Genomic DNA, 27,233 nt, shown 5'->3' with positions numbered 1-27,233 from the left:
TTGGAAAAACCTTCCTACCTGCTCTAAGATGGCACCCAGAGACCTGTTATCTTGAAAAAGTACCTGCCCAGCCAAAGCATCTTCCTAAGGACATGCTTCTGCAGGTTTGGACATTGGCTAAAGTCACTCATCCTTCCAGGCATTCAGGAGCCTGGGTTAGGAGGGACCAGCAGCTCAGCCAGGCTGGATAAGGAGATTGTGTTAGAGAGGGAGAGAGGAAAATGTGGACCTGAAGTGTGAATTTGAGTCCTGTGCTAACATTGTAAAACAAATAGCACAACAGAAGCATGCTGCCGCCTGAGATTCTCATGCCCCTTTGCTGATAGGAAAGTTCACTTCTAGACCCTCTGCACTGCTGTGCAGTATGTTTAGTTGTTTTAAGAGGTCTAGTGAGTGTAGCTCGAGATGCTGTGTGTGCTTTGGGAGGACAGGCTACCCAGACATTTAACATTTAAACTGCAGAGATATTATACAGCATGCAGGAAATACAACATTTCTGCTTCTCTAAATAGCTGACATTAAGACAGTAGAACAGAAGCACTGACACTCAGACCATCCTTCTGCAAGGCATTAAGACCCAGCTCCAGGATGGAGCCAAGAGTTTGCTCAGGCTTAAGAAAAAAAATTAAAAAATCAGCAAAACCAAATTACTTTGACCCAATCTGTATCTCAGGGCTGTTGTGACTGATTATTTTTAGGTCAATATGAGGCTCACATAAGAAACAGCAAAAGGCTGCACAAACTTACTATTCAGTCAAGCTGCCTTCCATTTAACCTCTCCCCCAAATGGACAATAAAACTGTAATATAATGGTAAGTGCTGGCCAGCTTTAACACCCGGCACCACACTTGGTCCCAGTTCTATTGTGCAGTGAAGGCTGTTTTCCTTACTGATGTGCTCAAACCGTCTGCCATGAATTACTTTTTCATGGGGAATAAATACACACTTAAACAAGATTAAACACAAATGTTCTTTAGTGGTGTCTAAAATAATATGAATGTTCTCTAAAACAGCAATAAACACACTTCATGATGCAAATAATTACACCCTACAGCCTTTATCTTTACATAAGCGGCCAGATTCTTGACGCAGCTACTTCACTGTAAACCCAGTGTAACTACACTGAATCAACATCTCTCTCTGTGGATTACAGAGATGCTGAAGTGTTACTAAACTCTGGATCTGCCCTATCTCAGTGGCAAGGGCTTTGCAGACATGGGAAATGTATGGATGAAAGTCTACATGACGGTAATGGAGGCATCACTGTCTCTTAACCTATCCCTTATTTCCCCATACAGTTTGGGGTAATTAAGTCAGATTCGGGCTTTACACTCCTCATGTACCTGATATCCATTCTGATTCTCAGTTAGGACCACATGACAGCTCCACAGAAGCCACAGCAAGGAAAAGAGAAGGAAAAAAAGAGAGAAAGACTGCACAAAAATTGGTGAAGGCAAAAAGCGCACGATGGCCCAAGAGTCAAAGATTTGTCTCCTGGGGATTAAGTACCACCTTGTCTGATTTTTCCATAGGATGGGAAGGATTAGCTCATGTTCTGAACTCTTTCTGAAAAGTTAAAATTAGCTTAAATTTCTCATTCTATTGTAAACATCATGTAGAGTTTTGCAAGATGGGTCTGTTAGGATTGGTGACCCCTGAAATGTGTCTGCAATGGAGAACAAGTCCATAATAGACAGCTTGAAAAATAAGTTATTTTCTTAAAAATAACAGCAACAAAAATGTAGTTAGTTATTAAAAGGGTTTCCAGAATTTACACAAGCACAGAACTTAATCACAGCATGGTATCAGTTTTAAATATTTTCTTCCTATTTACTCTCATTTTCACATTTTGAAAGCAAGCATTCTGCTCTTACCAGGACTTGTGAGGGCTCCCAGAGCACCAGTCGTTGTGGAGAGAGGATTTGCATTGGTGGTAGTAGCTGAGGTTTGGGCGGCGGCTGCTGCAGCTGCTAAAGTTGCCAAATTCTGTAATTGTAAAGCGTTCATGCCTGCATGGAGAAGCAACAGCGTTGATTAGAAAGTGCCTTAAAAAATACCACCACCAACAAAAAACAACAAACTATTTTCAGTGGGTGTACCTTGCCAAGAGATTCAGTTCCTTTTACTCCCAAGACAGTTGTAATCTGGGAGCCACTTAAAGCCCCCAGATAGCAGCTCTCACCTTTCTGCCTTCAAAGCGAGAAAATATGGCAAAGGCACCAGCCTACAGTTAGGAAAATTAAATCTGGTTGGTGTCACTTCGATAAGGGAAGTGTGGAATTAAAAGTCATTTAAACTCTGTGTGAATCCCAGGAGCAATGCTATTCCCTGACACAACAGGGGGTGTAATGAAGATAACTAACATTTAAAACACATTCAATATAGGGTCATATAATTAGGATGAATATAATTTGTTTCCCATGTCCTGTCTGAATGTATCTATTAAGACTGCACTGTGCAGTAGCCAATAGTTGCACTGATTTCCCTTTGGATAGTTCATTTCTAAAACCAGGTATGTATTAAGAGTATCAAATTAGCATCAGACTGATGAAAGAACCATCACTGAAGTGGGGACTTTCAGGCCATAAGCTCTACATTCTGATAACAAGAGTACTCAGTCAGCTGTTACTTCATTATTTTAGAAGATAGGGGGGAGGTACACCTGCATTTCAGTGAAGATCTTCAAGAAATACATTCGTTTAGGCAGCAAAGGATTTAACTTAGACGGCGAGTTACGAAGGACAAACAATAAATACAATTCATGTGAAATAGAAAAAAAGATGAACAAGGAACAGCAGATGGCATTAATTTGGCAAGACTGGGAGTCTCTTCTGAAGTACCGACCTTTTACGTTGGTCTATGCCAAGTACTTAGGCCCTTATTCTACAGAGAACTGCTTCAGTATGAGACTGCAACGCAGATACTACATGAGTTTTGGGGAACATTCAAAGAAGAGCTCAAGTGCCTGAAAACTTGTTCTGTTTTTTTTTGAATGTTAGCTTGTCTAACAAGAGAGAGATATTACTTCTTTCTGCACACTTTGTTTCTCGTACCAGGGGAAGCCCATAAGAACTTGGAGAAGAAGAAAAAAAAGAGGTCATAAGGCTTTGTAAGCATGTTTGCAAGGGAAAAAATGAAATGGAGAGGGTTTTTTTTTTGTGAATTTCTTCAATAATAGACCGACAATACTTTCAAATACACACATCAGAGACTTGTTGTGTGCAATAAACAAGCTCCACAAAGAGCTGAACACACAGGTATTGTCACTGTCCCAGCACTGGAAGCTCTGAGGTGAACTTTGATTTAAGCATCCATTTGTGAATAAAAGCCTGGACTTTGATACAGCTTGTTCCTAAAAAGAAGTCAGGTCTAAGGTGAGCGTGCAGGATTGCTGCGGTTCTAACTTCTGTGCCTCAGTTAAATGTCCAGCATTAGCTTACATGTCTGAATCCATACGGAATCCATTTTTATCCTGGACTGATATTTGGTCCTCAGGTTCTTTTTACCTTCCTCTTTTAGAAGAAGTATAAGTAATACAGCATAGAATGTCCAGCAAACACTGCTGATCTTCACAGAGCCCATCTTTCATGTCATTCTGTAATGGACATTTGATAAAGCAGTGGGTTGGCTCTTCACCACAGCAGCATGGTTTTCTATCACCCTCTGGTACGTAATTCATCAGTAGGATCAGTCATAATCAGCTTATATTTCTTCTGTGGTGAGGTTTCCACTTCAAACTTTTAAATAGCACATACAGCAGGATTAAATAATAGTGAACAAATCACACGGAACGGTACAGGAGCTTCCTCAAACCAAATCCCACATGCTTCTGGAAAATGCGTGGACCTTTCTCCAAACCTCAGTTTGGAAGGAAATAGATTTATAGGCAATTTAATACTGCTTTCTTTATTGCATTTCATATACTTTGTGCACGCGTGCAAAGCTGAAGAAAGCTGCAGCAGCAGAGACACTGTGAGAACACGAGGATGGGAGCTGGAAGGCAACGTACACACACTGCACAACACTCAAGGAAGTGGCAAGACAAGGTCAACAGGCAGTGGAACAAACAACAGCTCTCTTGGGGCTTGCGTGCTACTGTCGTGCCTGTGTGGATGCAAAACTAATGCCAGCGTTGCATCATCCTGAAAAAACATTATTTTATAGTGGGACATTTCCTGTGGAAGGACAAGAGGGATCCGTCAACTCGAAGAAAGAATTTTTATGCCAAAAGGAGATTAACAAACAAGAGCGAGGCAGTGACGGAGTTGTCTCCCCACCCAGTCTGTTTGAGCATGGAGGTGACTAAAAGACACTGGCCACAAACCAGCTCTGCAGATGTTATGGGGTGTCAGCTACAGCGCCTCTGGAAAAAAAAACAACCAACCTGCCTGCTGTTGTCACACACATCAGAAAAGGAGCCCAAAGAGCCCCACTGCACCGAATGCCCCAGTGTGGCTGCCAGCAGGTGCTTGGAGCACTTGCTGTCATCCAGCATGCCCTACAGCTGCTTGTGTCAACCAGTTCATCATTCAATATACACCCTCTTTAGGGTCCATTTTGCTCCAGCTTTCAAAAAAAATAAGTCTTGTCATCGCAATTTTATGTTCCCTAGGCAGTTTATCATCTCTGCTCTCCCTTCATTGGCTTTGCCCATCAACTTGTCAAGTGCGTCAATATCCCACTTGCTAGGACAAACTTGGAGAAAGGAAACCAAATGCTCTCAAGTCCCAAATCCAGAAAGTATACTCTCCTTGCAAATGGGGATTTTGGTTCAATTGAACTTCAGCCAAGGTATAGTTCTGTGGGACTAATCTGCTCCCTCATTCTCTCCTCTTTCTCACACTGTCTTCACACATTTCACATCCTACAACTTTTTCAAAACAGTCCCAAATCCCACAGCGGAGCTGGACCGAAAATGAGTAGCTCGGTCTCATTTGAAAGTGCTGCTCACTCAGCAAATGCACCTCTCTCTGAAGAAATGCAAATTGCTTAACGCTGAAGAGCAGCCTCATAGGCAGAGTTACACATGAAAAATGAAAGTCCCCCTGTAGGGAAAAAGCATTTCTGGGCAAGGAATAACTCTTGATCTTCATGATAGAGACGATGTTGGGAATTAAAGTGAAATGATTAAAAAAAACAGAATCACAATACAGTTTGATTCCATTTTTAATAACATGTATTTACCAATGTGCTATTAGCTTGGCAAATATTCAAGATTGCAAGGAAATCCAACTTTCATTTTGCTATTTGGCAGATTAAAAAAACAATTAAATTATGTACAAAACAGATGCACAGTATGCCTTGCTTGAAACTTAAGATTTTTTAAAAAATTATTTATAAGGATAGGGGCATGAAAATTTAATTTAATGTTCACCTTAGGTAATTTTGTGTCTTATTGTTCACAGCAATTACCATAAATCTACATATCAATAAGCAAGAACAGATGTCAGTTGTTACAAGTGCTTGCCAATCAGGCCTGTTAAAAAGTGACAGATGGATGGTGATAGAACATTCTCATAAGGCCTATTAGCACATTCGCAGGAAATTTTTGTAGTGCTGCACAGTCACAGATGCAGTTCTGTGAAAACACGGGGAAATTTGAGAGCACGAGATTTACATTCTACAACTTCTCGTGTTGCCTCCGACACAAACTTTCATACAATGAAGCAATTTGCCTCATTTCAGCCACCACAGCTTTTCTCCTGTGATAACTGTAAATTTGAAATTATTGGGTGTTTGTAGAGAAGGCAACAGAATCACAAACCATGCCTGAAGTCTTCCAAGATCTCTTCAGATCTGGGTTTCCAAATAACATAATAAAATCACATTAGGAAACATCTGAATTTGCTTGCTGAACAAATGCTGATAAAGGAAGGCACTGACCACATTTTAGTGAGAAGATATGCACAGAGAATTTCAAAATCAGTGGTGATCATCAGCGTTGAATCTGAATCGCTCATAAGCAATTTCCAATAGCTTGACCTCTGTGGTTGCCTTTCTTTTCTTTGGAAATTTTATCCATCCCAATTATTAGTATTTATTCCTCCTGAGTTATGTCCTGAATGCAGCTTAAAAATTGCGGATTAAGGTAAAATACATCATTTCTGGGCCAAAAAAGCATCCATTTGCTGGCACTGATACCAGCCATTCTGGATGCGTATGTTAGAAACTGAGGGAAAGTCTTTTTAGGCTGAGTCTGAAATTGCAATGTTACTCCAGCAATATTTAAAGAATTAAAAGGGACAGGAGACTGTTACCTCCATTAAACCATATATACTCTGTGCCTACCTTCAGAAAAGCTGCTTATCTCAGAAGTGCTTAAGTCTTACTGTTTGACTTAGGAAAGCCCTTAAAACAACTTTTAAGTCCACATTGGATTCTGCCCTGGTAATCATGTTATTTAAGAATATGCGACTGAAAGTTAGAACCATCAGTTGATTGGCGCAGGATTTCAGTCAATTTCCACATTATACAATCTCTTAACACGTTCCTGGCAAGCAGTGTGCTTTTCTCAATTGAAAATTTCCCAGTCTTAGTTGGAGAGATCCATCTTAAATATCTTTATGAGAATTAGAGTTACTCACCCAGGCTTTTGTTACAGTCAAGGGAGAGAGTGTGGATGACTGGTCCTAAAATTCATCAAATTAAAGTAGGTAAGACTAACCCGAGCCCTTGGTAGGATGACTTGCTGCCTAGGAATGACTCCTCTTCATTGACACTGTAGGCAGTATGGATGCCCAACTTCCAAGCTGCTGCAGGTCAATGAAATGACTTCCAACCTCAGAGAGGCCAAGGGAATCAAAAGCCTCTCTCCCTCCTTCTGTTGTTTGTTGAAAGCCCAGCCAGAGCTACAGATCTCGTATCCAGACTTGGCCAAACTCCACATCACACACTTTCACTATCTGAATAAGCACATCTCATAAGCTGCAGAGCCTTGGTTTTCCTCTCAAGGTGTTTCTCCCTCTCCCATGAGCAGAAGCTACATGTGGATTGGCAACAGCCTCACTTGCTTCAAACTCTGGTTCTCCAAGAATGCTAAATCAAATTGTTTAATTTCTTATCTTCAAAAAAATGCAAATTGTATGGGTTAAATTAAGGACTTTCAATGGAATTAGTGATACAAAAGCTCAATGCTTTCAGTCCCTGAGGTCAACATTTTCAAAACTGGTAGTTATCTTTAAGAAACAGCTATCTCCCTTGAGCTGGAAAGAGCTTCTCGATGACCTTTACTTTTAATATGATATCCCTAAAGAGGTCATAGCAGGAGAAGTCCTCCTTCAGTATGGCTCTGCTGGAATGAAGCCACCAACGAGTCAGAGGATATAAAGGATCCTTGGGCCAATGCAAAAGTATAGAGCTTTTGTGCAGATGGCCCTTGGCTTCCAACTGGTCCCTCCAGATCGACCGAGCCAATACAACAATTAGAGGAAAATATTCAGAAAGCAGAATCTCATGGAGTTTCTCTCACCCATCTGCTCCTACAGACTCTGCAACAGGAGGAAATCTGGCTTGGGTAGCAGAAGAAGGGTGAAATGAATTGAAAAGGGCTCAGAATGGGCCAGAAGTTCATCCCAAAATACAACCAAACTGTGAGAGTTTGGAAAGTACTTGAAAAAAAAGAACTTGCATTGAAAAAATATCAAAAGCCCCAGCTGTAGAGGATTTAGGGGTCTGAAAAGCCAAAAGCATGGATTCTTCTCCTGCATGACTTCAGAAAGCAAAATACACTGGCTGTCTACTGAAATTAAAGAATTCCTTTGTGTTTTTAATGAGCACTGTACATATTTATGTGTTCTAAATGGTCACATACATCGAAATATTTCTGCATGAGAAAATATTTATTCCAGCCAAAGCATTAAAGGATGATAGAAAATCTTCATAGATAATATAATTCGGGGCATTTGAATTTTCTACAGTAATCCAGTAGAATGTAAAAACCTTTGTGTTTACACTGTCCGTATAGTACTTCCCAGGTTCTTCTTAAACAGGCAGGTTTGCTTAAAAAATCTGTTGGCTTTTGGATCCGATCCAGTGCCAGCCAAATTCAATACAAACATTCAAGCAACATCCATCACCTTTGAACTAAGCCTTCCATGCAATTTGTATATATTTGAAAGAGGAATCTTTTTTTTGTTCTTGAAAGCTTGCTAGTGCTTAATGCAGCTTGCACTGTCTTTCTAAAATAAGACAATCAAATCATATAATGTAATTCATCCACGTTATTAGCCTTCCCCAAAGACAAAGCACAGGCTAGACACTGAAGATTGTGAGGCATGTGAGGGAAAACACCGCCTTTAAATTAGCATTAGCAGATACTGGAGGAGGGAAGAAAAGCAAGGAAGTGCTCACTATAAAACATATACTCAGTGATGGTATGTGCTTACATGTTTTACTAAGAGCGATAAAGCAGAGTTTGGCAAGGTAGGGTTAGCTCCTGTAATCAGGACCGGGGGATTATTATAATAGTCAAGGCAACACGGCAACACTGCCAGCTCCCCCAACCTTTTTTTTTTTCTACCAGTCTTGACATATTACACTATTTTCTTTGGTTTGGCTCCTGAAATAAAATGATTTCATGAAAATCTCATTTTTCAATAAAAATGAGAACATCTAAGCTGGGGAATTGAGTGTGGAACCTGAAGGCTTGGAAAGCCAAGTGGCAAACTGCTGCTTTTTGTCTCTGAAATTTAAATATCACCAATTTTAGTGAGGCCAGTATCATGATTTACTTGGACATCACAAATAATTTCTGAACACAGGACAAAGGAAACACTGAACATAGAGTAGTGCCAGTGGGTTGCTACAGCAAGAACAGGATTCACTTTTGGAGCTGATGCTTTGTGTGTTTAATGTTTGTATGCTAGGGAGTTCTTGAGACAAATCCTCATTTTTCTTTGGATTAGATCCCTGTCTTTTAAACAAGCTCCAGTTCTCTTCAAATGAAAATGCCTATGCAAACATCCCTTCCAAAAAATCCAAAGATAAAAACTATAAAAACATAAAAAATAACTTAACTACTCTGAGGCTCTGCTTGCAAAGAAAATTGCTTTTATTTAAGAAATACTATTGCCGAGGAAATATTTCTTTACATGTACAGCAGAGTGTGTGCTGTGTACCTTCCGTGCCGCTCGGAGAAGACATGAGCTTTAGCAGTACTAGTTAATACTTGCAGATCTGGAGGTCCTTAATTTTGGATGAGGGGGCAGCTACATTAAGCATCCTAATTTAGCAAACTGTGACTTCATTGGGACTTACGCACTCAAGAGGCACTAGAGCCCTGACACATAAGTAAGAGTGAGAATTCCACGGCTTCTGTGGCTTTTGATCAAAGTTTTAGTGTCTGAATTCAGTGGTAAGCATACTCACTGACTTCAAAGACAAAAGTCTGACCCCTCAAACGCACTGCACGTGCTTGAATAAATTCTGGCATGCAGAACTACTCAAGCATGCAGATTCTGTCTTTACTTATCCTGAGGAATGCCTAACCCTCCCCATTAAATTCAGCACAAGAACCAGTATAAATATTTGACTGTAAGCACATTTTTTAGCTCAAAGAACATGCAAGCATCAATAACCTATCTTCTTAGCATCTTACTCAGTCGCGTGTAGACTTTAGTCTTCAACTTGAAATATTCTATTAATAAGCAAGCCATACACAATGTGAAAAATAAATATTGGATTCATTTTTGGTAAAACAAATGCATATAGCTTAAGTTAAAAAACTCCGGGCCTTTATGCTGCTTTGTGAGCTGTGAGAACAAACGTTCAAGAATAGCTTCAGCAGGCGAGACCTTGCTGGAGACACAGGAGCATTTCCTATTCCTTCTATAAAACACGATGTGCAAGTCTTTAGTACTGAGTGCACAGCATAACATAGTACTGAAGATAAAGTCCTGGATAATTTTTGATTTCCAAGGAGAGGACATGAACTCTTGGTCCTAACAATGAAATAACATTTAGTCTTTTGTGCTTCTTTGTAGAGCTATAGCTTGGAGAGAAATTTAATATCACTAATTTGATCTTCAACAGTAAGGTTTAAGAGTTACATGTTTAGAGCAGTTTTTATAATGAATATAAAGTTAAAATTATTTGTTTTCCAGGAGAGGCAGTCAGTCATTAAATCATCCCATATGTGAGCACATCAGCAATCTAATCTTTAGTCGAGAAGGTACATTCCTCAAGCAAAAGGGATGTGCTGCTATAATTTCTTTATTAGCCTCAAGACCATATGATTTTCAGAGAATAAATCTTGGACTGAGAGCTCATCCTCAAGTTACTTGACTAAAATTTGTAGTTTCGACACAGTTGTTCGAGACAAAGCTGAACCTACGCTAACTGGGAGAAAAAGGCAACAGAAAACTTCTAAGGTGCACATAATGCAATAGATATCGCATTATTTTTCTTCAGTGTCTCAATTCTTTCATTTCGCAGACTTAACCAAATATGAAAACATTAAACACAATCTCTGAGCTCAAAGCCACTTCCAAAACTGCCAAGTATAAAACTGTTACTGAATTGCTCTGTTCTGTTTATCATATTAAGATACATTTTTAGATGAAAAAAAATGCTAGATTGCAAGTGTAACATAATAGAACCAGCAAGCACTGCCAGCAGGTCTGAGGAAGAGAGAATAATTCAGAGATATTGTCATCTGTAGGCCAATTTATATTGTCAGACAGCAGGTTCGCATTAGTCTCTGATGTCACTGCAATAATGGCATAATGTAACGATTGAGCAAAGAATACCTGTGGGGTATAGCAATGCTGTGTGGTATATCTGTCCTTGTTAAAGTATTTCAGGATTCATTCAAAGCCGAACCAGAAGAAGCGAAAGACCAGGATTAGAAGAAGAGTGAGAAAATGATGTTCAGAAAGACTTGTGAATGTTTCAGTCTTTGTTTTGTGACGATGAAGCAAGCACAATGTTGCATGCCACTGATTCAGTGGGTTCATGATTAAAATAAACTAATGCAGCAATTTGGGGGTTTTGTGCTTCCCTTTTTTTTTTTCTCCTTCTAACAAGAAAAAAAAGCTTTTTAACAGTTTCTCACGGCGGGCATAATGTGCATCTGTGCTCTGATTTACTGCACATGCTGCCTGCTCCAGCATCATGTTAAGTTAGGGTATCAGCATGGTAGGTCACACAGTGGGAGCGACCTTTTGCTAATCACTACACATCAGTTACTACTGGCACACAGCTCATTACTAAGAAACCCTCCAACGAGCTGGCTTTCAAATATGCTCACACTTTGATTTTTTTCCCCCTTTTATTTCTTTCTCTCTTTCTTTTTTTTCCCCCAGACTAAAGATTATACTTTTACATAAAAGCTTCTGTTGTGTAATTTTGTCAACTAGGGTTCCAAAGTCAAAAAGGCACCCAGTTAATTTTCCATGATTATAAAAGGAGCCTGAAAATCCGTACTGAAGGTAGGCCTGTAATCTTGGGTTTCATTAAAAAGGTCAGAACATTTTTACTCACCACCTATTATTAAAATGTTTGAGGACTGCCATTAATTTGATTTTTCAGGACACAGAAATCTCACTGGAAATTAGAATGTAATCCTGCTGTTGCTTTACTGACACTTTTCATAGGGCAGGATACAGCTGCAGGGACCAAGAGCTCTCCTGCAATTTACAATTGGTTACTTTGGACAAATGGCAGGTGACTAATGCAAGACAAACTGTTTGCTCAACCTGGGAGCACTGGGTTTAATTTCAGCTTCTGAAAGAGGGGAGAAAGTGTTTCTATTGACGTTGAACCGTGAGCTGTCCCCTGCCAGTACATCTGCCACGTTTAATACACAACAACCCCCGCCCGACAATGTGATTATTAGAGATGCAGAATTTGATAGCTAAAGAATACAAAACATAGCTGGAACAAAATGAAATGCTTTTTAACTTACCGGCCATTTGCTGAATGCCGCTGAAGGCACCCAAGTTACTGGAGGAAGTTGCTTGCTGCAGAAGCTGCAAATTAACAACACAAAACAGCAATCTATCTGGCATTAGTGAAACAAATGAAGATAAAACTAAAATGAGCGATCATTTCACATTTGGAGTATTTATGCTTTCCTTTACATTTATGTAGTCTCTAGCTTCTGTCTATTGTTGGAATGAACATCCCTAGAGTCAATGCTGTAAATCCATATTAATGTCTAATCTCTATTAAGAAACACAGAGGCACAAGGGAAACTCAATAACATCACTGCTTTAAAACAATTAATCAATTTATTCTTTTTAACAACCAGGTGTTAAATCTATTTAAACCAACATAGCGTGACTAATTACAACCCTCTGTAGTCTAGTAGTTACTATAACTCATCTCTGTCAATCACGGTCCATTCTCCACCACCCTCTTGAATTCAGTTTTTTCTTTATTATCTATATGAATCAAGCACACAGATACTCATTAGACTGGTATTTGTACACAGTAATTTAGCCCACCTCAGTATTAATTAGCCTACCTCAATACTAATATATATTTTTAATTGCCAGGTAAATTGCTGTTTATCATTATATCACTATACCAACACATTGTATGCATACAAATTATGTGCTTATGTGTATACAGTACAGATATGGACGCATCTACTTGTCTAGCTCAGAATCATCAGGAGCTCCCCAAATTATCAAAGAGCTGTCCAACCTGTACACTCAGCTCCAGAGCCATAAAAAGCAGAAAATCCCTTCCAGCCATGCTGCAAGGGAGACTTGGCAGTCGAGGACCTAAGACACACAGCTGCGTATTTCAGATTTCTCCATCAGGGGCAGCAGCTAGCACTTGTTTTTCGTCTTACATACAGATCAAAGAAAATATCATTTTAAATTTATGAGAGACAAATTGCTTTCCTCTGCCACCTTCCCTTCTGTAAAAGATAGTATGAATCACGCGTGTTTAGCATTGATGGGACCATGCATTAAAGTAAAAGTAATTTCCAGATGAAAATATGTAAAATTAGAGCACTGAACCACAACATCCTAGTTTAGAAGCTGCACCATACAGATACGGACTGTACAGTGTTGTGTTCAGATGCCTATCTGTCTTCCCCTAAGGAATAACTTAAATTTTATTCCCGCAACGAATAACAGAATGTAATGTTCAAAAGAACAATAAAACTAATGGAGTAAAATTTTATTTTGCAGCATGAGTAAACTTTAAATGCTTGCCTTGGACAGCAGTGACGCACTGAAATATTTATTCAAATTTTATTCTTTGTTATGTATTTTTAAATCATGCAATAAACATGCACAGTTTTTTTTTTTTTTTTATGTAGAAGAGGACATGCTATATGTCCTGGAGAATTCAGCATTTTACTGAAGGAAGTTTACTATTGCTAATTTTCATGGGTCTAAAATAAATACAGCATGCTATAGGTGCACCGCCTCTGAAGTGAACTTACAGCTAAATATTGTGGTGTGAGTCCTCCAAGACCCGTGAGGTTTCCCCAAGTGGCAGTATTCAGCTGTTGCATCTGCTGTGCCAACTGCTGCTGCAAACGCCGCTGCTCTTTGTCCTTTTGGGTATCAGCAAACTTCACCACGATTGGCGAAGAGCAGCCCTGTGGTTAGACAGATTGGGAAACAGAAGTGTTAAATCACACTGAGCCAACCCTGCACCATGAGCTCAGCCATGTCCCCTAGGGCCGTTGGCAATGGCAGGACCTGGTCGCTTGCCCTCTCCTTGTGATTGGCATGTGGAGGACCACGAGGACGAAGATTTTCAGCTTCTCAGGAAAAGAGGCTTTAGAGAAATTATTGATTCCCTATTTCTTTTTATAAAGCACCTTTCCTCAGGCTCTCTTTTCCTTCCAGCTATCAAAACTGCTGCCAGAGACAGCAAGTGTACCAGTCCTCTTTAATTAAGCTTCACAGCTGATGAGATGGACATGTTGCTTTGTCTGCAGTCTGTTTTCAAGGCATCGCCAAAGGGAGAGGTGTCCAACCTCCCTGCTGCCAGTGACCACACAGCCAACACAGTCCTGCCACAGGGCTCCCCGTGCTCAGTGCAGCTGGCTTGTCTACCCTAAATAAATAGGACTGCGAGCACCCATCAGCAACGGGTCATAGGTTCCTTCCATATCAAGGACCTCGAGTGAACACCAAGGGTGATGCTACGAGGACAACTCACCCACCTGCAGCCTTCTCCTGGGCACACTTTGTATCAAGCACCCTTGAGGTGTGAACAAATCCAGGATGCAGATCAAAAGTGACTATTTCTGGTGGAAGCAGCCCATTCCTGATTGACACCACTCTTTTAGGTTTTATTCTATTTTCCTATTGCTTCAGTGAGCCTCTTGTTACGTGATATGGGAAGGCTGCAAGACACCTTAGGAAACAGGCTGTAGGAAAGAACTTGAGATCTGCTCTGCAGCCTACTCCTCATCCATCTGAAGGACCTGTGAGAAGCTGTGGACTGGGTGGGCTGCTGAGGGACCTAAATATTTCCCTTGGACCTCAGGTTGGGTATTCCTGGGCAAAATTGCTGAGGGAATGAGACATGTGAATGTGAAAGATGTCCCTGACGCTCTCACCCTATTTTTTATCCCCACTATCAAATGTTTTCATACTTTAACCTTTGAAGACTTCGTTTTTTCAAATCAAGAGAACAAATTATGTACTGCAGTGATTCAGTTCTTCACATTAATTCAGGCATTTTGTGAGTCACAGAAGCTGCCAATCTATTCCTTACTGTTTTCCAGCGACAGGAACCAATGAATAACTTCCCTCCACCCGCCATGCTTTATTATACTAATTTCGTGTCTAACTTCAATCTGAACATAATGGCAGGAGTGAAAGATGACTCAAGTCCAAGAAAGCAGCATTTTAGCCAACGTGTACAGTGTGGGATGAGGAGGGGGGTTATACTTAGCCTAACTCTTCCCATGGCTGCTCTCACAACACTGTGAACATCTTCAGAAAAGTTTATGTCCTCTTTAATCTACAGAGAACAGTTGAGTACCTTTTCTCTGAAGAACCTCACACCGAGACAAATGCTAAGAACATTCAAAATCAACAGACAAAATGATGAAATAAACCACAATAATAATATCTCTTGTATGAAGTTCTCTCATCAATACTGTTCCTTTAGAATTATCTTAGAAAATCATCGCTTGTGTTTTATTATTCCACCTCCAATTCCTTCCCTGTGTGTTTCATTGTAAAACCGTCTTTCAGTGTTTCAGTGAGAAAAAAAGGAGATATGTACCACTTCAGCAATCAAATAAAGATTATGAAAGAGTCAGCTTGTTACAAAATTACCTCTCTTCAGTGATTTTTATACTAGTATTAAAAACAAGGTCCTTTAATAAAAAAAAAGAAAGAAAAAGAGCTGGGGGTGGGAAAGAAAATTTTCTGCTTCAACTAATAAAAAAGCAAGCGGTACCGTATTTAATATGAGCTTTGGTAGCATTGGGCTAATCAAAACCAGAACTAACTGACTGCTACCTAGATGTACAGGAGAATCAAATCTACTTCCAAAGAAACAAAACTGAATTTTAAAGGAAGAAATATTTTATGGCTATTTCAGTTCTCAGTTCAGCAGCTCAGCACTCAACACTACAGCTGACATATTTATGAATGCTTAAATGTCAGTAAATTGTATAAAAACAATATCTCTGCAATTTATGAATCTATAATTCATTTTTTCACTGTCTGCTCTATATTTCATCACTTCATCATTTTCAAGAGAGCAAACATTCTGAAGACTGAAATTATATGTAGCAAGTGGCTCTATATGAGAAAAGGGTTGTTATTGTTGCATCAAATTTACTCCATGATAACAAATTAGTGTCTTCTACTGGTGCTGCATTTAAATGCCTTAAACAAACAAACAAAACCCACAGAAATGAGATAGAAGAATAGAAACTCAGAGCAGCAGTTATGTATTTAAGATCAGTTGATTTAACCAGGTCAGAAGGTCAGATGCAAAAAGTAGTACAAGAACTCATTATTTTAAGAGATATATTCATCTGGACATTAACATCCCCACTGTTCTTTCTTTACCCTCTTTGAAAATACATCTTGGTCAGTGATGTGTGACAAGGAACCAAAAATAATGAAATCAGAAAATAAATCTGCAGTAATTGAGTTGAGATGTGATAGTGTAATACACAGTCTCCCCAAAGCCCATCTTTTTTTTGCATTCAATGTGAAACAAACATGCCCAAGGACCACTGTTTCAGGCTGACAGGCAAGATTTAACGCTAGGTAACATACGTTAACTTTTTACTAGAAGAGCACTGGCAAAAGCAAACAAAATTGTTTTGCTTAAAGGGTGACTTCTGCTTTATGCTTTTCCATTTTCTATCTTGAAAGTCCCATCACACACACAAGGTGCACCTCCCTTTCTCATTCCATGGGTTGGCATCTGCACCCCATCTAGAGCAATTTTACTCCTGACAGATGGTGCTGCCTTCATATTTTTCTTTCTGTTAGCAAGGCAGTGTACAGACTCTGTTCAGTCCATCACCTCTGGAGCTGGAGGGTGTACTGCTTCTCTCCAAGAAGGGACTCCCAGCCTAAGCTCAACTGGCACAGAGACCCAGATGCTCAAAGTTCAAAATACTTAGAATTCCCTTGCCTTGACAGTTTGGGGTTCTCATTGATAATAACTCTAAAGATACTGAGATCAAAGACTAATTATTCTATAAAACTGAAGTAAGCAGGAGTATTATAACAAAATGCAGCCTCACTTGGAGTACTGCATTTAACAGAAGAATGGATGCATTTGTCTGGGATGTATTATGTCTTTTATGTTATCATCTTCTGTGGTAGAGCTGTGTAAAATTCATCTTGCTAGACAGAAAAATACATTAAAGCACATGGAAAAAATATAGGTAAAACACAATATTACCAATAAACATTTTTACTTGGAATCAAACCCAGCAAAATATATAGATCTGAATTAATGGAGCAGTGCATGGCAGACAAATTACTATGAGTATTATTTCAAAGACTCAAAGTGGCAGTTTTTTCACAATATACTGTCAGACTGCATATATTGTATAGCATCGGCTTTCTAGTAAAGATAATTTCAAATATTCTTGTCTCTTTGGAAGATTCTCATCTAAAACTGCATACTTAGGGTCTAAAAATGCATTGCACTGAAAAGAAAAACACATCAATTATAAAATAAGCTCAACCAAATTCAAACGTGATGTTTGGAAAGACAATAGCTTTGCAATGCCAGTATCATTACTTGTAGTAAACAGGAAACAGTTAGTGACATTTTCATGCACTGTCTTCTTTTTCCTTTGCCTTCTCGTCCTCTCTCCACCCTCCCACCCCTGCTCTTCCCCCCCTGGCTCGTTACACAAAGCAGCTAACGACATGACGCAATAATGATTGTTTAGCACCCCGCATGCTTTGGGAGACTAGAGCATTGCAAAGAAAAATCACTGAGAGAAATTGAAAGGTCCTGGTGTAAAAATAAATAAAAAGAAACAAGTGCACATAACATCAATGCCACCTCTGAGAAAAATCATCACTACACGAAGATACAGTATACATAATACAGTATAACATGCACTCTCCAGTGATAAGCTAGAAGATCCAGAGTAAGTAAAGACTTAATACTTGTGCGGTTTTTTGTGCAAAATTCTGAAAGACCATGACAAAAATCACAGACTGACAAAAGTTTGAGATTGCCAGACAAGCCGCGGCACTTGATCACCACTCCAATGACCGGATCGTTAGCCTGCTGCTAGATTCACGTTAAGTGATCGGGTTTCAAGTTTCGTGTTGCTCATTGTTATAAAATATGAGGCCATAGAGGCAATGTGGGAGGAGATTGAGCCCCTTGCTTGAGCGGGGCCAGGCATGGCGGTGCTCTGTAGGAAGCTTCAATATGCTCTGTCATCATTAGCATTTTTATTGGCTATATGAAGAAGGAGAAATTATATTAGCTTAAAAAGAGATTCCGTTTGCAGGAAAACACAAGCACTACCAACTCAGCGTGGCCACATTAAATCTCTTGAGCTTTTTCTCAGAGCAGCACAAACGAGAACACTTAAAAATCTATTTAAAGGAAATGAAGATTTTTTTTTTGGGGGGGGGGGAGGTGTTAATATTAAAAGTAATTTACTCATTAGATACACTCTTGAGGATGAGTGAAGAGTGGCATTCACAGCAATTTTATTTTCTGTGAATACCGCTGTAAACAGGATACAGAGCCGTGTTTGGACACTGCAACTTGATAGTGTGCTTCCAGGCCATTAAGAAAAACATGTTTGACAAGGAGAGGTAGAGTGAGTTGGCAAAAAGTTTAAATCTGTGATTGTCATGTGTCTGATCTGGTCCAGGAGAGCATGGCTTTACCATTCGCAATCATTTGCACAAAGAAAACAAAGAAAGGGCAAATGATACAGTACTGTACCTCCATGGTCTGAGACTGGTGCATGGCTTTGATTGCATTCTGTGCCATTGCCCTTGTAGAAAATGTGACAAACGCACAGCCTGTGGGAACAAGGGGACAGGGAGCAGGAAAGACAAAAAACAACAAGACAAAAGGGTTGGACGCTTGTTAAACCAACACAGTCTACGAGAACGGCCACAAGACGACACTGTTCTCAGTAGTACATAAAAATAAACAACTTCTCTAGTTTATTTATCGACAGTGCTGACTTGCTAATCTGACCATATATGAAAGAAAAAAAAATTAGTTGGGGATGGGTGAGGAGAAAAGGTCTTCTTTCTTTAATTTAGGTTTTTTTTGTTGTTGTTTGTTTTTTTGTTTTTGTTTGGTTTTGTTCTTTAGCCACAGGGTTTGACAAACTTAAGGCTCTTTTATGCAGAGTTTGGATTGCGTAGTTTAGTCCATTCAGGCCATGCACTAATAGTTGCTTGCTATGGCTTTTGTATAGGTAAATACTGGATAATGAATAAACAACTGGCATCACTGGCAGCTGAGCTGAGAATTTAAAGGAGTCCGTATTGTCACTTACATGTATCCGTGATGCACCAAGAACAACCGTACAAATAAGGATGAGAAAAACTCAGCTGTATACGCTGCAACTAACTGCGAAAAGACTCAGACAAAATTCAGTAACATAGGTGGAATCTCAACATTTAAGAAAATAACATATTAAGAATAAAAATCTTTATGATTTTTGCTTCTCAGAGTCCTAGGTACAAGTATAATTCTTTGATCTATGAAAGCTACCAAGAGCTTGAACAATTCAAAAGCTGTGTGCATGAAAAACTGAAAAATCACTTTTCTCCCTCTATAGCTTTTTAAATCATAATGAAAAGCCAGTAGGTGAATGCCTGTGCTATTTTTCCACTCTTTTACTATTGTCAGTCATACCTATACTGGGCATGGTACAGGTCAGCTTTCTTAGTGCATGACTCACTGCCCTTTTGACTAATAAAAACACTGCCTTCTGAGATTTACATTTTATTCTTCATGCACCCTTGGGCATCTTAAAGAAAAAGACTGTGAAATTAATGCAGATTCGGGCTGATTTTGTAATAATACCATAGCACACTAAAAGCTTAGCTAAAGCAACACAGACTTATTTCACTTGTGATCTCTAATGACTTTAAAAGTGCATTGATTTTCAGCTCCCTTAGCCTTGCACAGTTTGAACTTAGGTTTCAGAGAATAATTTAGTGTTCCACTCAATTTCCTGAAAACATTATTATTATTACTACTTAAAAGATTTCCAAATGAAGCAAATCTAAGCACTGAGAGGCTAAAGCATATTGTCATTTTAGAGCTAATACATGAAAGCTACATTCTGGCATCAAAAATACAATATTGTTGCCCCTGTGGCCAATGGGCAAAATTAACTATTTTGCAATCCAACAAGCAACAGATTGTTTGGTTTATGCAAATCAATTTGAGGCATAAAATACCTTTTCTTTTTTGCTCCGTGTGTACCTGGTGAGATTATCAAGTCAAGACTGTATTCACATTTTAATCAAACAACAGTAAGAGAAAGCAATGCCTGATCATTACCCAAAAGCACTACATCTAGTCATGAAAATAAAGTCAATGCATTTTTGCATCATGCGGTACTTTTTTTTCTCATAAACATAAAAGCCCCTGGTACAGGACAACCTAAACTGGCTTATGTACCTCTGGCTGATGGGTCAGCATTATAAAATCAGAAGGATTCTTTTAACGCAAACTTCATGGCAGTGTCATGACTCTGCTGATGAGGTCTTACAGCTGTTTAGACACAACTACTATACTACCGTTATTCAGCAACAAAGTCCTGTCAAAGAAAATGATGTAATGAATGGCTTTCTGTACGGCATTCTAGACCAAATGTGCGTAGAAGGGTAAATAAATTACAGTACCTCTGCTAGCTTCCATAATGCTGCTGTGCACTAAAATGAAAGAGGCCCAAATTTACCATTGAAGTAATCTCTCTTACAAAAACATTTCTGTTACTATCATTAAAAGAGGAAATATCACCAAGGGTTTGCATTTCTTGGTTCGCAAATTCTAAGGGGGGTGAGTACAAATAGAGATACATTGGAGGGCAGGCAAGAAACCCCGTAGAGCCTTGAGTAATATTGTTTATAATGGTGAAGAAACTACTTCATTCACTTCTTTTGCTCTCATTATCCAGGAGTGTGAAGCATAGTGACAATTACCGAATTGGAGACTTAGAATGCATAAGAAGCATGTAAAATGTCAACAGAAGTCAATAAGACACAGTTTATGCATTTATCACAATTTCTACCCAACGGTACAGCTGTAAGTAACTTACTGAGAGATGTTGCAATTAGCAGGTCCCAAAAGAAATGTGAATCAGAAGAGAAATAAAGCTGAACTCTTCTCAAGATAAAGGAGACTTGCTCCTCCCTCCCTTAAGCTTTTTCTCTTTTTAAGCACAAAGCTCAGCTGTTGGGGACTTTCAGTGCCCAGTGCTACCACAAAACCTCCTTCCTCATTGCCCAGCCCAAATTCATTTGCTTGGATCCTGTTTTCCTTTGTTGCGGAGTGAAAAGACTTGTCGCTGATCTCTGCGAAGTGCTGTATAGCAAGATACCTAGTTAAAAGAAACTTGTTCTCTGGGCAAGGGGAATGCTTGATAAATGAGGTTATGCAGCTTGAATACAAGCATTTGGAGACATCATTCCATGGAGAAGACAGGACTGCATTTTAATCAACGGTTTGCCAGCCAGAGGACACAAGGTTAGGTTCCCTTGTTATCTCTGGTCAGCAAGGCATTTCCTTCCGATGGACAGTGGCCATTAGCACAGTAAATACCAGATCTGCCTTAATAATCACGGAAAAAATTAAGTAGACAACTTCATTTCTCAATAATCTGATAACCTAGGCTTTCAGTTGTTACCATCAAGCATCCCAATTAGGTGCTAGCTAATTAAACCATATTTCCAGACACTGTTCCAGACTAAAATGCTATGTGTATTCACATTTAAAGGTTGTGTTTTTTTTTTCAGGTACCAAACCTGGACAATCACTTGCAATATTTGTATATATTTTGTGTGCACATATATATTTTTGTGTGGGAAACATGGGATCCTATATATTTTATTATGCATGAAACATGGAATCCCTTCCTTCTACGTGATTAAACTGCCACACTGGAGAGAGCTAAGCCTAGATAGCAGGATTCAATCCACTTCATCACTAGATTTGCACGCGTAACGGAGCTACTGAGAAATGCTGTTCTTAGATGCTTGTATCCTCTGCCTCCTTTAATTTTTCTGTATGGGGAACACTGGCACTTTAGAAGGATGTTTTCCTTGGGCATCTAGAATTTCAACAAAAGCCGGTGTTTAAGCGCACTATATTTCACTTGTTTCAGCTAGATGAGCTCTGGCTGCCACGAACCATCCCATACTCACCCTTGTTTCTGAGGGGGTGGGAAAACATTCCCTTTTCAGCATACTTCACTCTATATCTCATGGATACAGGTTGTCTTTTGGGAAAACGCCAGCAGCTTTAGGACTGTAGATCACAATTATAACAGGACAAGACTAATCAGATTTCATGCCTCGCGGTGCAAGGAAACAAGAAAGATTTCCATGGCCTCTTACCTCATCACCTGAAACACTGCATTAATTGTAATGCCATAGGCCAAGCTCTTCCACATCAATGGCTACAAGCAAACTATTTCTGTTCTACCATACCAAGTCATGATACTTCAATTTCTGCCTTCCTTCTGGAGCTATGGAGCTCAGACTGAGAGCAAAAACACAGAGAGGGGATATTTCTATAGTTAACGCTTTGAAATTACTTTTGTTTTGTGAAAAAATATAACCCTGTAAATACGGCCAACCTAAAAGTCACATTCCAATTATTTATGACCTCTGGTTTCAAAATGTGAGGGATCACTAACAGAAACAAAAGGGATGGAGAAAGGAGTGCTAGGAGCTTTAGCTGCATCTCCAAGGCTGCCTTCTTACCCTGTACAACAGATAAGTGGTTGACGAGGGACAGGTTTCTCCAAGTAATTTCCTCTTTCAGGCAGAACTGCAGGGAGGCACCCAGCCCCATCACAAAGCAAATGTTGGAGTGCGTTACTGCATCTGCCACCTCAGCTAAAGCAACATCCAGACACACCGGCTTGGTCTTCTTTTACCCCTAGAGCTAAAGAGAATTTTGAAAAGGCTGCAAATTTAGAAAAGCTTCCTCCTTGAACCATGCCACTCCATTAACTAGGGCTTGATGCTTGAGCAACTGAATTATCTGAAATATTTTAAAATGCCCAGTACTGCCCCATTTTAGTTCCTGCTTCACTTTGTTCTTCTCATCTCAGGCTTTCATAGACTGTTTTGAAATGTGAGCTGGTTCTTGCACAGAGTAACATAACATCAATACTAGTGAGCTGCCAGTGAAGTAGAACATTTTAAAGGATGTAGGCCTCAAGGTAAGGGGTCTGATTTCGTAACTGCGCAAGAATGCTCACAGATAAAGCTACCAGTTTCTACCAGTGTTTTTAAAGCAATTTGGAATTAGGCCAAGAGTTAAAAATGGGAGTTTTAAAACATGGCTTTAAAATTCTGAAGATGAAAGAAAGCCAGAAACAATCAATTAAAAAAAAATAAATATATATATACAGTGACTCCTCTGACACAGGAGAAGGCTCAGGAGATTTTCAAAGCCATCCAAGCAATTGCAGCCCGATGCATGGAGGCTGCACAGCTGGTGGTGGAATGGTTTTGCTACAACTTCCCAGTTAACCATAAATGAGATTTCTCTTCACTTTCTGGAAAGAAACAATAGTGAAAAGCTGCCAAAATACTCCTGCAAGAAGCATTTGGGATCCTCTGCGTTGAAAGTTGCTATTTAAAGAAAAGATAAGGCTCAAGTAAAAGGCTATGGAAATAAGCGTGATAAAAATAAGTTCTAGTTGGGCTAAAATATTTCTAGCTGAGATTGCAAAGTAGACTTTCCCTTTTCTATACTGATATTATAGCACAGCCTGTAGGAAGGAGCAGTGTGGGAGCCAGCCTTCTACTGCAAGAGATCACACAAAAATCTCTGTGGCTTACAGACACTTCAGCTACAAATGAAATTCTCAGACAGTTTACTGTAGAGACGCTGTGTCATTAATGACAGCTGAATATACACAATGGCAGGTCTGAGAACAAGCGCAACAACTCAGCCCAATGTAAAGTATTTTGAAGAAGTCATGGTAAAGCTCTTCAGTTTATGCATATCAGGCACGTAAAGCCAACAACAGGCATATCCTGTAAACATGCTTTATCCCTTTAGCTTTACTGACTTTTCTTGACTGTCAACCAGATGACATATTCTAGATAAGTTCATGGTTTCCTGCAAGTTTTTCTAACTGGACAGTCAATTAACCACTCTGAAAAGAGCAGACTTCAGTAAATGGAATTAACAGAAACCCAGAGTCAAACAGGTACCAAAGACCACGTTCTCTAACAGTATCGATATCCCTCCTGCCAGAATAAAAAAAATATAAATCTTTTGAATTATTTCATTTCAGACCTCAATCTGGGGAAGGATTGCTCAGAAGATGCAATAATGGAAATCTGAGACTGAGGTTTACTGGCCACAGGCCAGCAGTAACTGGTGACTTGCATGGATGTGTTTGCTCCTTCCCAGATTTGGAAAAGTTTCACCGGATGAAGAAAATTAAATGTGACATAATGCGTGGAAAAATAAAAATGTTACCACATTACAGCAAAATAAATCAGGCATGGAGGTGCCTTATTTAGTAAAGAAGTAAAATACAGAGAAGTAAAAAATACAGCACTTCCACGGTGCTCTTTTCCCATCACTTACTGATACAGAAGTCAAAAGGTGGCCCCTAACCCAGGCTGCTCCCATGGTGGCACTTCACATTACTTCAGCTTACAAAGCAGCAGTAAATACCCATAAGGAAAAACAAACAGGCATAAAACTTCCTCATCTGCCCCTCAGTGCAGCTAGTTACAATGCAAATACTAATTTTCTTTTATTCATTCATTCATTAAATCCCTAAATCTGAAAGTTATAAATGGATTTTTGTGACATTAAATTGCCTGACCATGGTATAATTCTCCATGTCATCCTGCTCTGAAAACAAAGAAAAAAATTCCCTGTAATCAGTGTGTCCAGAAACATTTACTTGTCCTGTGTGCCTGGTGAAATTTTGTTAAAAAATCATAAAATTAGGAACTTGGGAGGTGTAAGAATATATGTTCGGGGCTTTTCTGCAATTTTCATGGTATATCCAACTGTCTGCACACGTTATTAGCAAGTTTTCTCCAGAGCACACTGTTAACCCAGCTGACTTGTTCCTGCTATCTGTTATATAAATCTGCGCTTAGCAATACAACCGAATAATTTGCTGTGTGGTGCTCCTGTGATGAGGATAAGAGGATTTTTTTTATCATCATTATGGATGGTAATAATTTCTAGAGTGATACAGAGATATTGATCCACTTACCTAAAAAAAAAATATATATATATATATACACAAATATACAAAGCTCGAGGAGCATTGCTGTCCTTATTTTAAGGAACAGAAAAATATATGATGAGAAATCAACTCACCTACGGTCATAGTACACATCAGTAGCACAGCTACAAATCAACCTGAGGTATTTCTGGCTATTTTTGCACAGTCCAGCTAACACTGAATGTTGTCTGTGCTGGCATCTGCAGTCATGTAGCCATGTGCTAGAAGTCAGGAGGTCTGAAAGTTTCCTTAAGCCGTTTACAGTAAGTGATTTAAAATCTTAATCATCTGAGGCGGTTCACTTCTGCTTTTTCATGATAATGAAGCTTAGCACATGATATCACAATCATGAATTTTTGTAAAGCATACTTAGCTCTTCAGAAAAAGTGCTGGATTAAACAACCCTGCAGGCTGAATCCTTCTCTTTGAATAATGAATATAGTAGAGGCAGCTGCAAGCTTCTTTAGATAGTCCCGTGAACCCTGCTAAAGCGAAGGCCAGCCTGCATGGCTGTTCAGTCCCTGGCTTCTTTATCTCTACAGCCAACAGGGCTTTTTATTTTATTTTTTTATTTTTAATACTTTTCACAGCTAGGAATTACTCCTTGCCAGCCAACTAATTTCACAGGGACTATCCTAGAGTCTTTGGAAGGCAGTGCCTTTTGGTTGCTGCCTATTTCTTGCAGCTGGTCAGAATATAACAAGTTACAAACAATAATCTCTTAGATGGAGGGGCAAAAAAAAAAAAAAAAAACAGTGACAAAAAAAGATGAGTTAGGGAAAAGATCTCAGTTTCTTTAAAATACACTGCTCCACCACTGGAGCTTTGAATCATTATTTTACTCTCATTTTACAGATGAGTTTCAAATAGTTGACAAAAGGAATCTGGACACGAAATGCTGATGGTCCATTATCAGTAGTGACAGCAATGGGTGTGACTTTATTATAGTTCTGTCAGCTCTCGGCTATAAGCTACAACAGGAACAACCAGTTCAACCCCTCACTTTATCTTAGCACTTATATCGCACTCATCATGAGTGTTACATTTCCCCTTGCTGCTGCAGGAAGGGATTTCTTGCTTCTGGAACCATGTGGCACCCTAAGACTCTACATCCCACCTATGGGCTTACTGCAGGCTTTTATCATGCTAGCGGGATGGTTGCTGTTGGAGTGCAGATATGACCAAAAAGTCAACTGAAAGTTTTTTACTCTTTATAGTGAAAAAAAAACACAACAACAAAAATTAGCAGCACAAACCAAAATTGTTCTACTGAACAGTGTAACCTCGAGCTATTCCTGGCAACTATCTGCTGGTAATCAAGATTATTTGCCTGAATCCTCCAACAAAGCTCAAAAGTTGGCATAGATACCAATGTGTTTACTCTTCAAGCTCTTCTCTTCCAAGATATCATGATGTACATTCGTTATGCAACTGAAAAGAGATGCCAAACAGAGTTTATTGGACCGTATTTCCATCTCACTGCTGTGAGCACTGTGAGTTCCCAAAGGCTCTGGCATCATGAGGACAGTGTTTTCCTAAGGCAGCGACAATTTCTCATTCACCCCTCTGTGTCTGGGAGGGAAACACATCCGGACTGGTGCTGGGAGAACAAACATTGTTTGTGGCAGAGGGAGCTAACATCTTGAAAATGGTAACACAAATTAAAACTCGTTAAGTATCAGATCTCATTACTAAGATTTAACTGTATAATTCTCCTTCTTGCTTTAGCAAAGCAGCTTTTCACCCTGTGCTTTTTCAGCCAAGCTCCCTCCACCGCAGATCTCCCTTAGCACTTTTCATTTCAGCTTTGCAGTACCAACACTTTGCCTTCTCTCATGGCATGGTGGTTTTGTGAAGCTGATAAACATCTGCCTGAAAACCTGGTTGGCACAGCTGAACTCATTTTCAAGTGTGAACATGGCTGTGTAGAAAGCAATTCGAGTTTAACAAGCCATGATGCATGAGGGCATGACAGAATATCAATCGTGATGGTGACCGAAATAAATCCGAGTGGCAGGGAGGATACAGCTCTGCTGAGACTACTGGTGTGTGACCTACCTGCACTAAGATCTTCACCCTCCAGCAGGAGAGCGCAGCACATTAACTCTACGGCTACGCTGGCCGGCAGACAACACTGCTCTGCCTGGTACATTGGTGACATGGCTTAAAATCTCAGCCTCTCATTACTGTGATAGTGCTATTAATGGTAGAATAAGACTACCCTACCGCCCTTACTTACACTGTTCAATTTCATAATTATCTTTTCTATGCTTATAGTATACCCAGTGCCTATTGAATAAAAATAATTATGCAGTGGACTTTCTACAGATCCCTGGTGAGATCC

The 27,233-nt window shown here is 39.5% G+C and overlaps 1 protein-coding gene across 1 annotated transcript in view; it reads right to left on the bottom strand.

Annotated features, from left to right (window-relative positions):
• CELF2 (CUGBP Elav-like family member 2) overlaps positions 1–27,233 on the bottom strand; it is a gene marked incomplete at its 5' end in the record, with an annotated part of 370,631 nt that overhangs the window by 38,332 nt on the left and 305,066 nt on the right. The window contains 4 exon segments of the mRNA XM_021384356.1: positions 1,875–2,009; positions 11,903–11,966; positions 13,400–13,558; positions 18,373–18,452. Of these exon segments, the coding sequence (XP_021240031.1) occupies positions 1,875–2,009; positions 11,903–11,966; positions 13,400–13,558; positions 18,373–18,452 (438 nt within the window).

The sequence above is a fragment of the Numida meleagris genome, chromosome 1 (assembly GCF_002078875.1).
Source record: "Numida meleagris isolate 19003 breed g44 Domestic line chromosome 1, NumMel1.0, whole genome shotgun sequence".
Classification (NCBI taxonomy): Eukaryota; Metazoa; Chordata; class Aves; order Galliformes; family Numididae; genus Numida; species Numida meleagris.
Note: the sequence above shows the minus strand (reverse complement) of the source record. Positions and strands in the feature narration are given on the sequence as shown.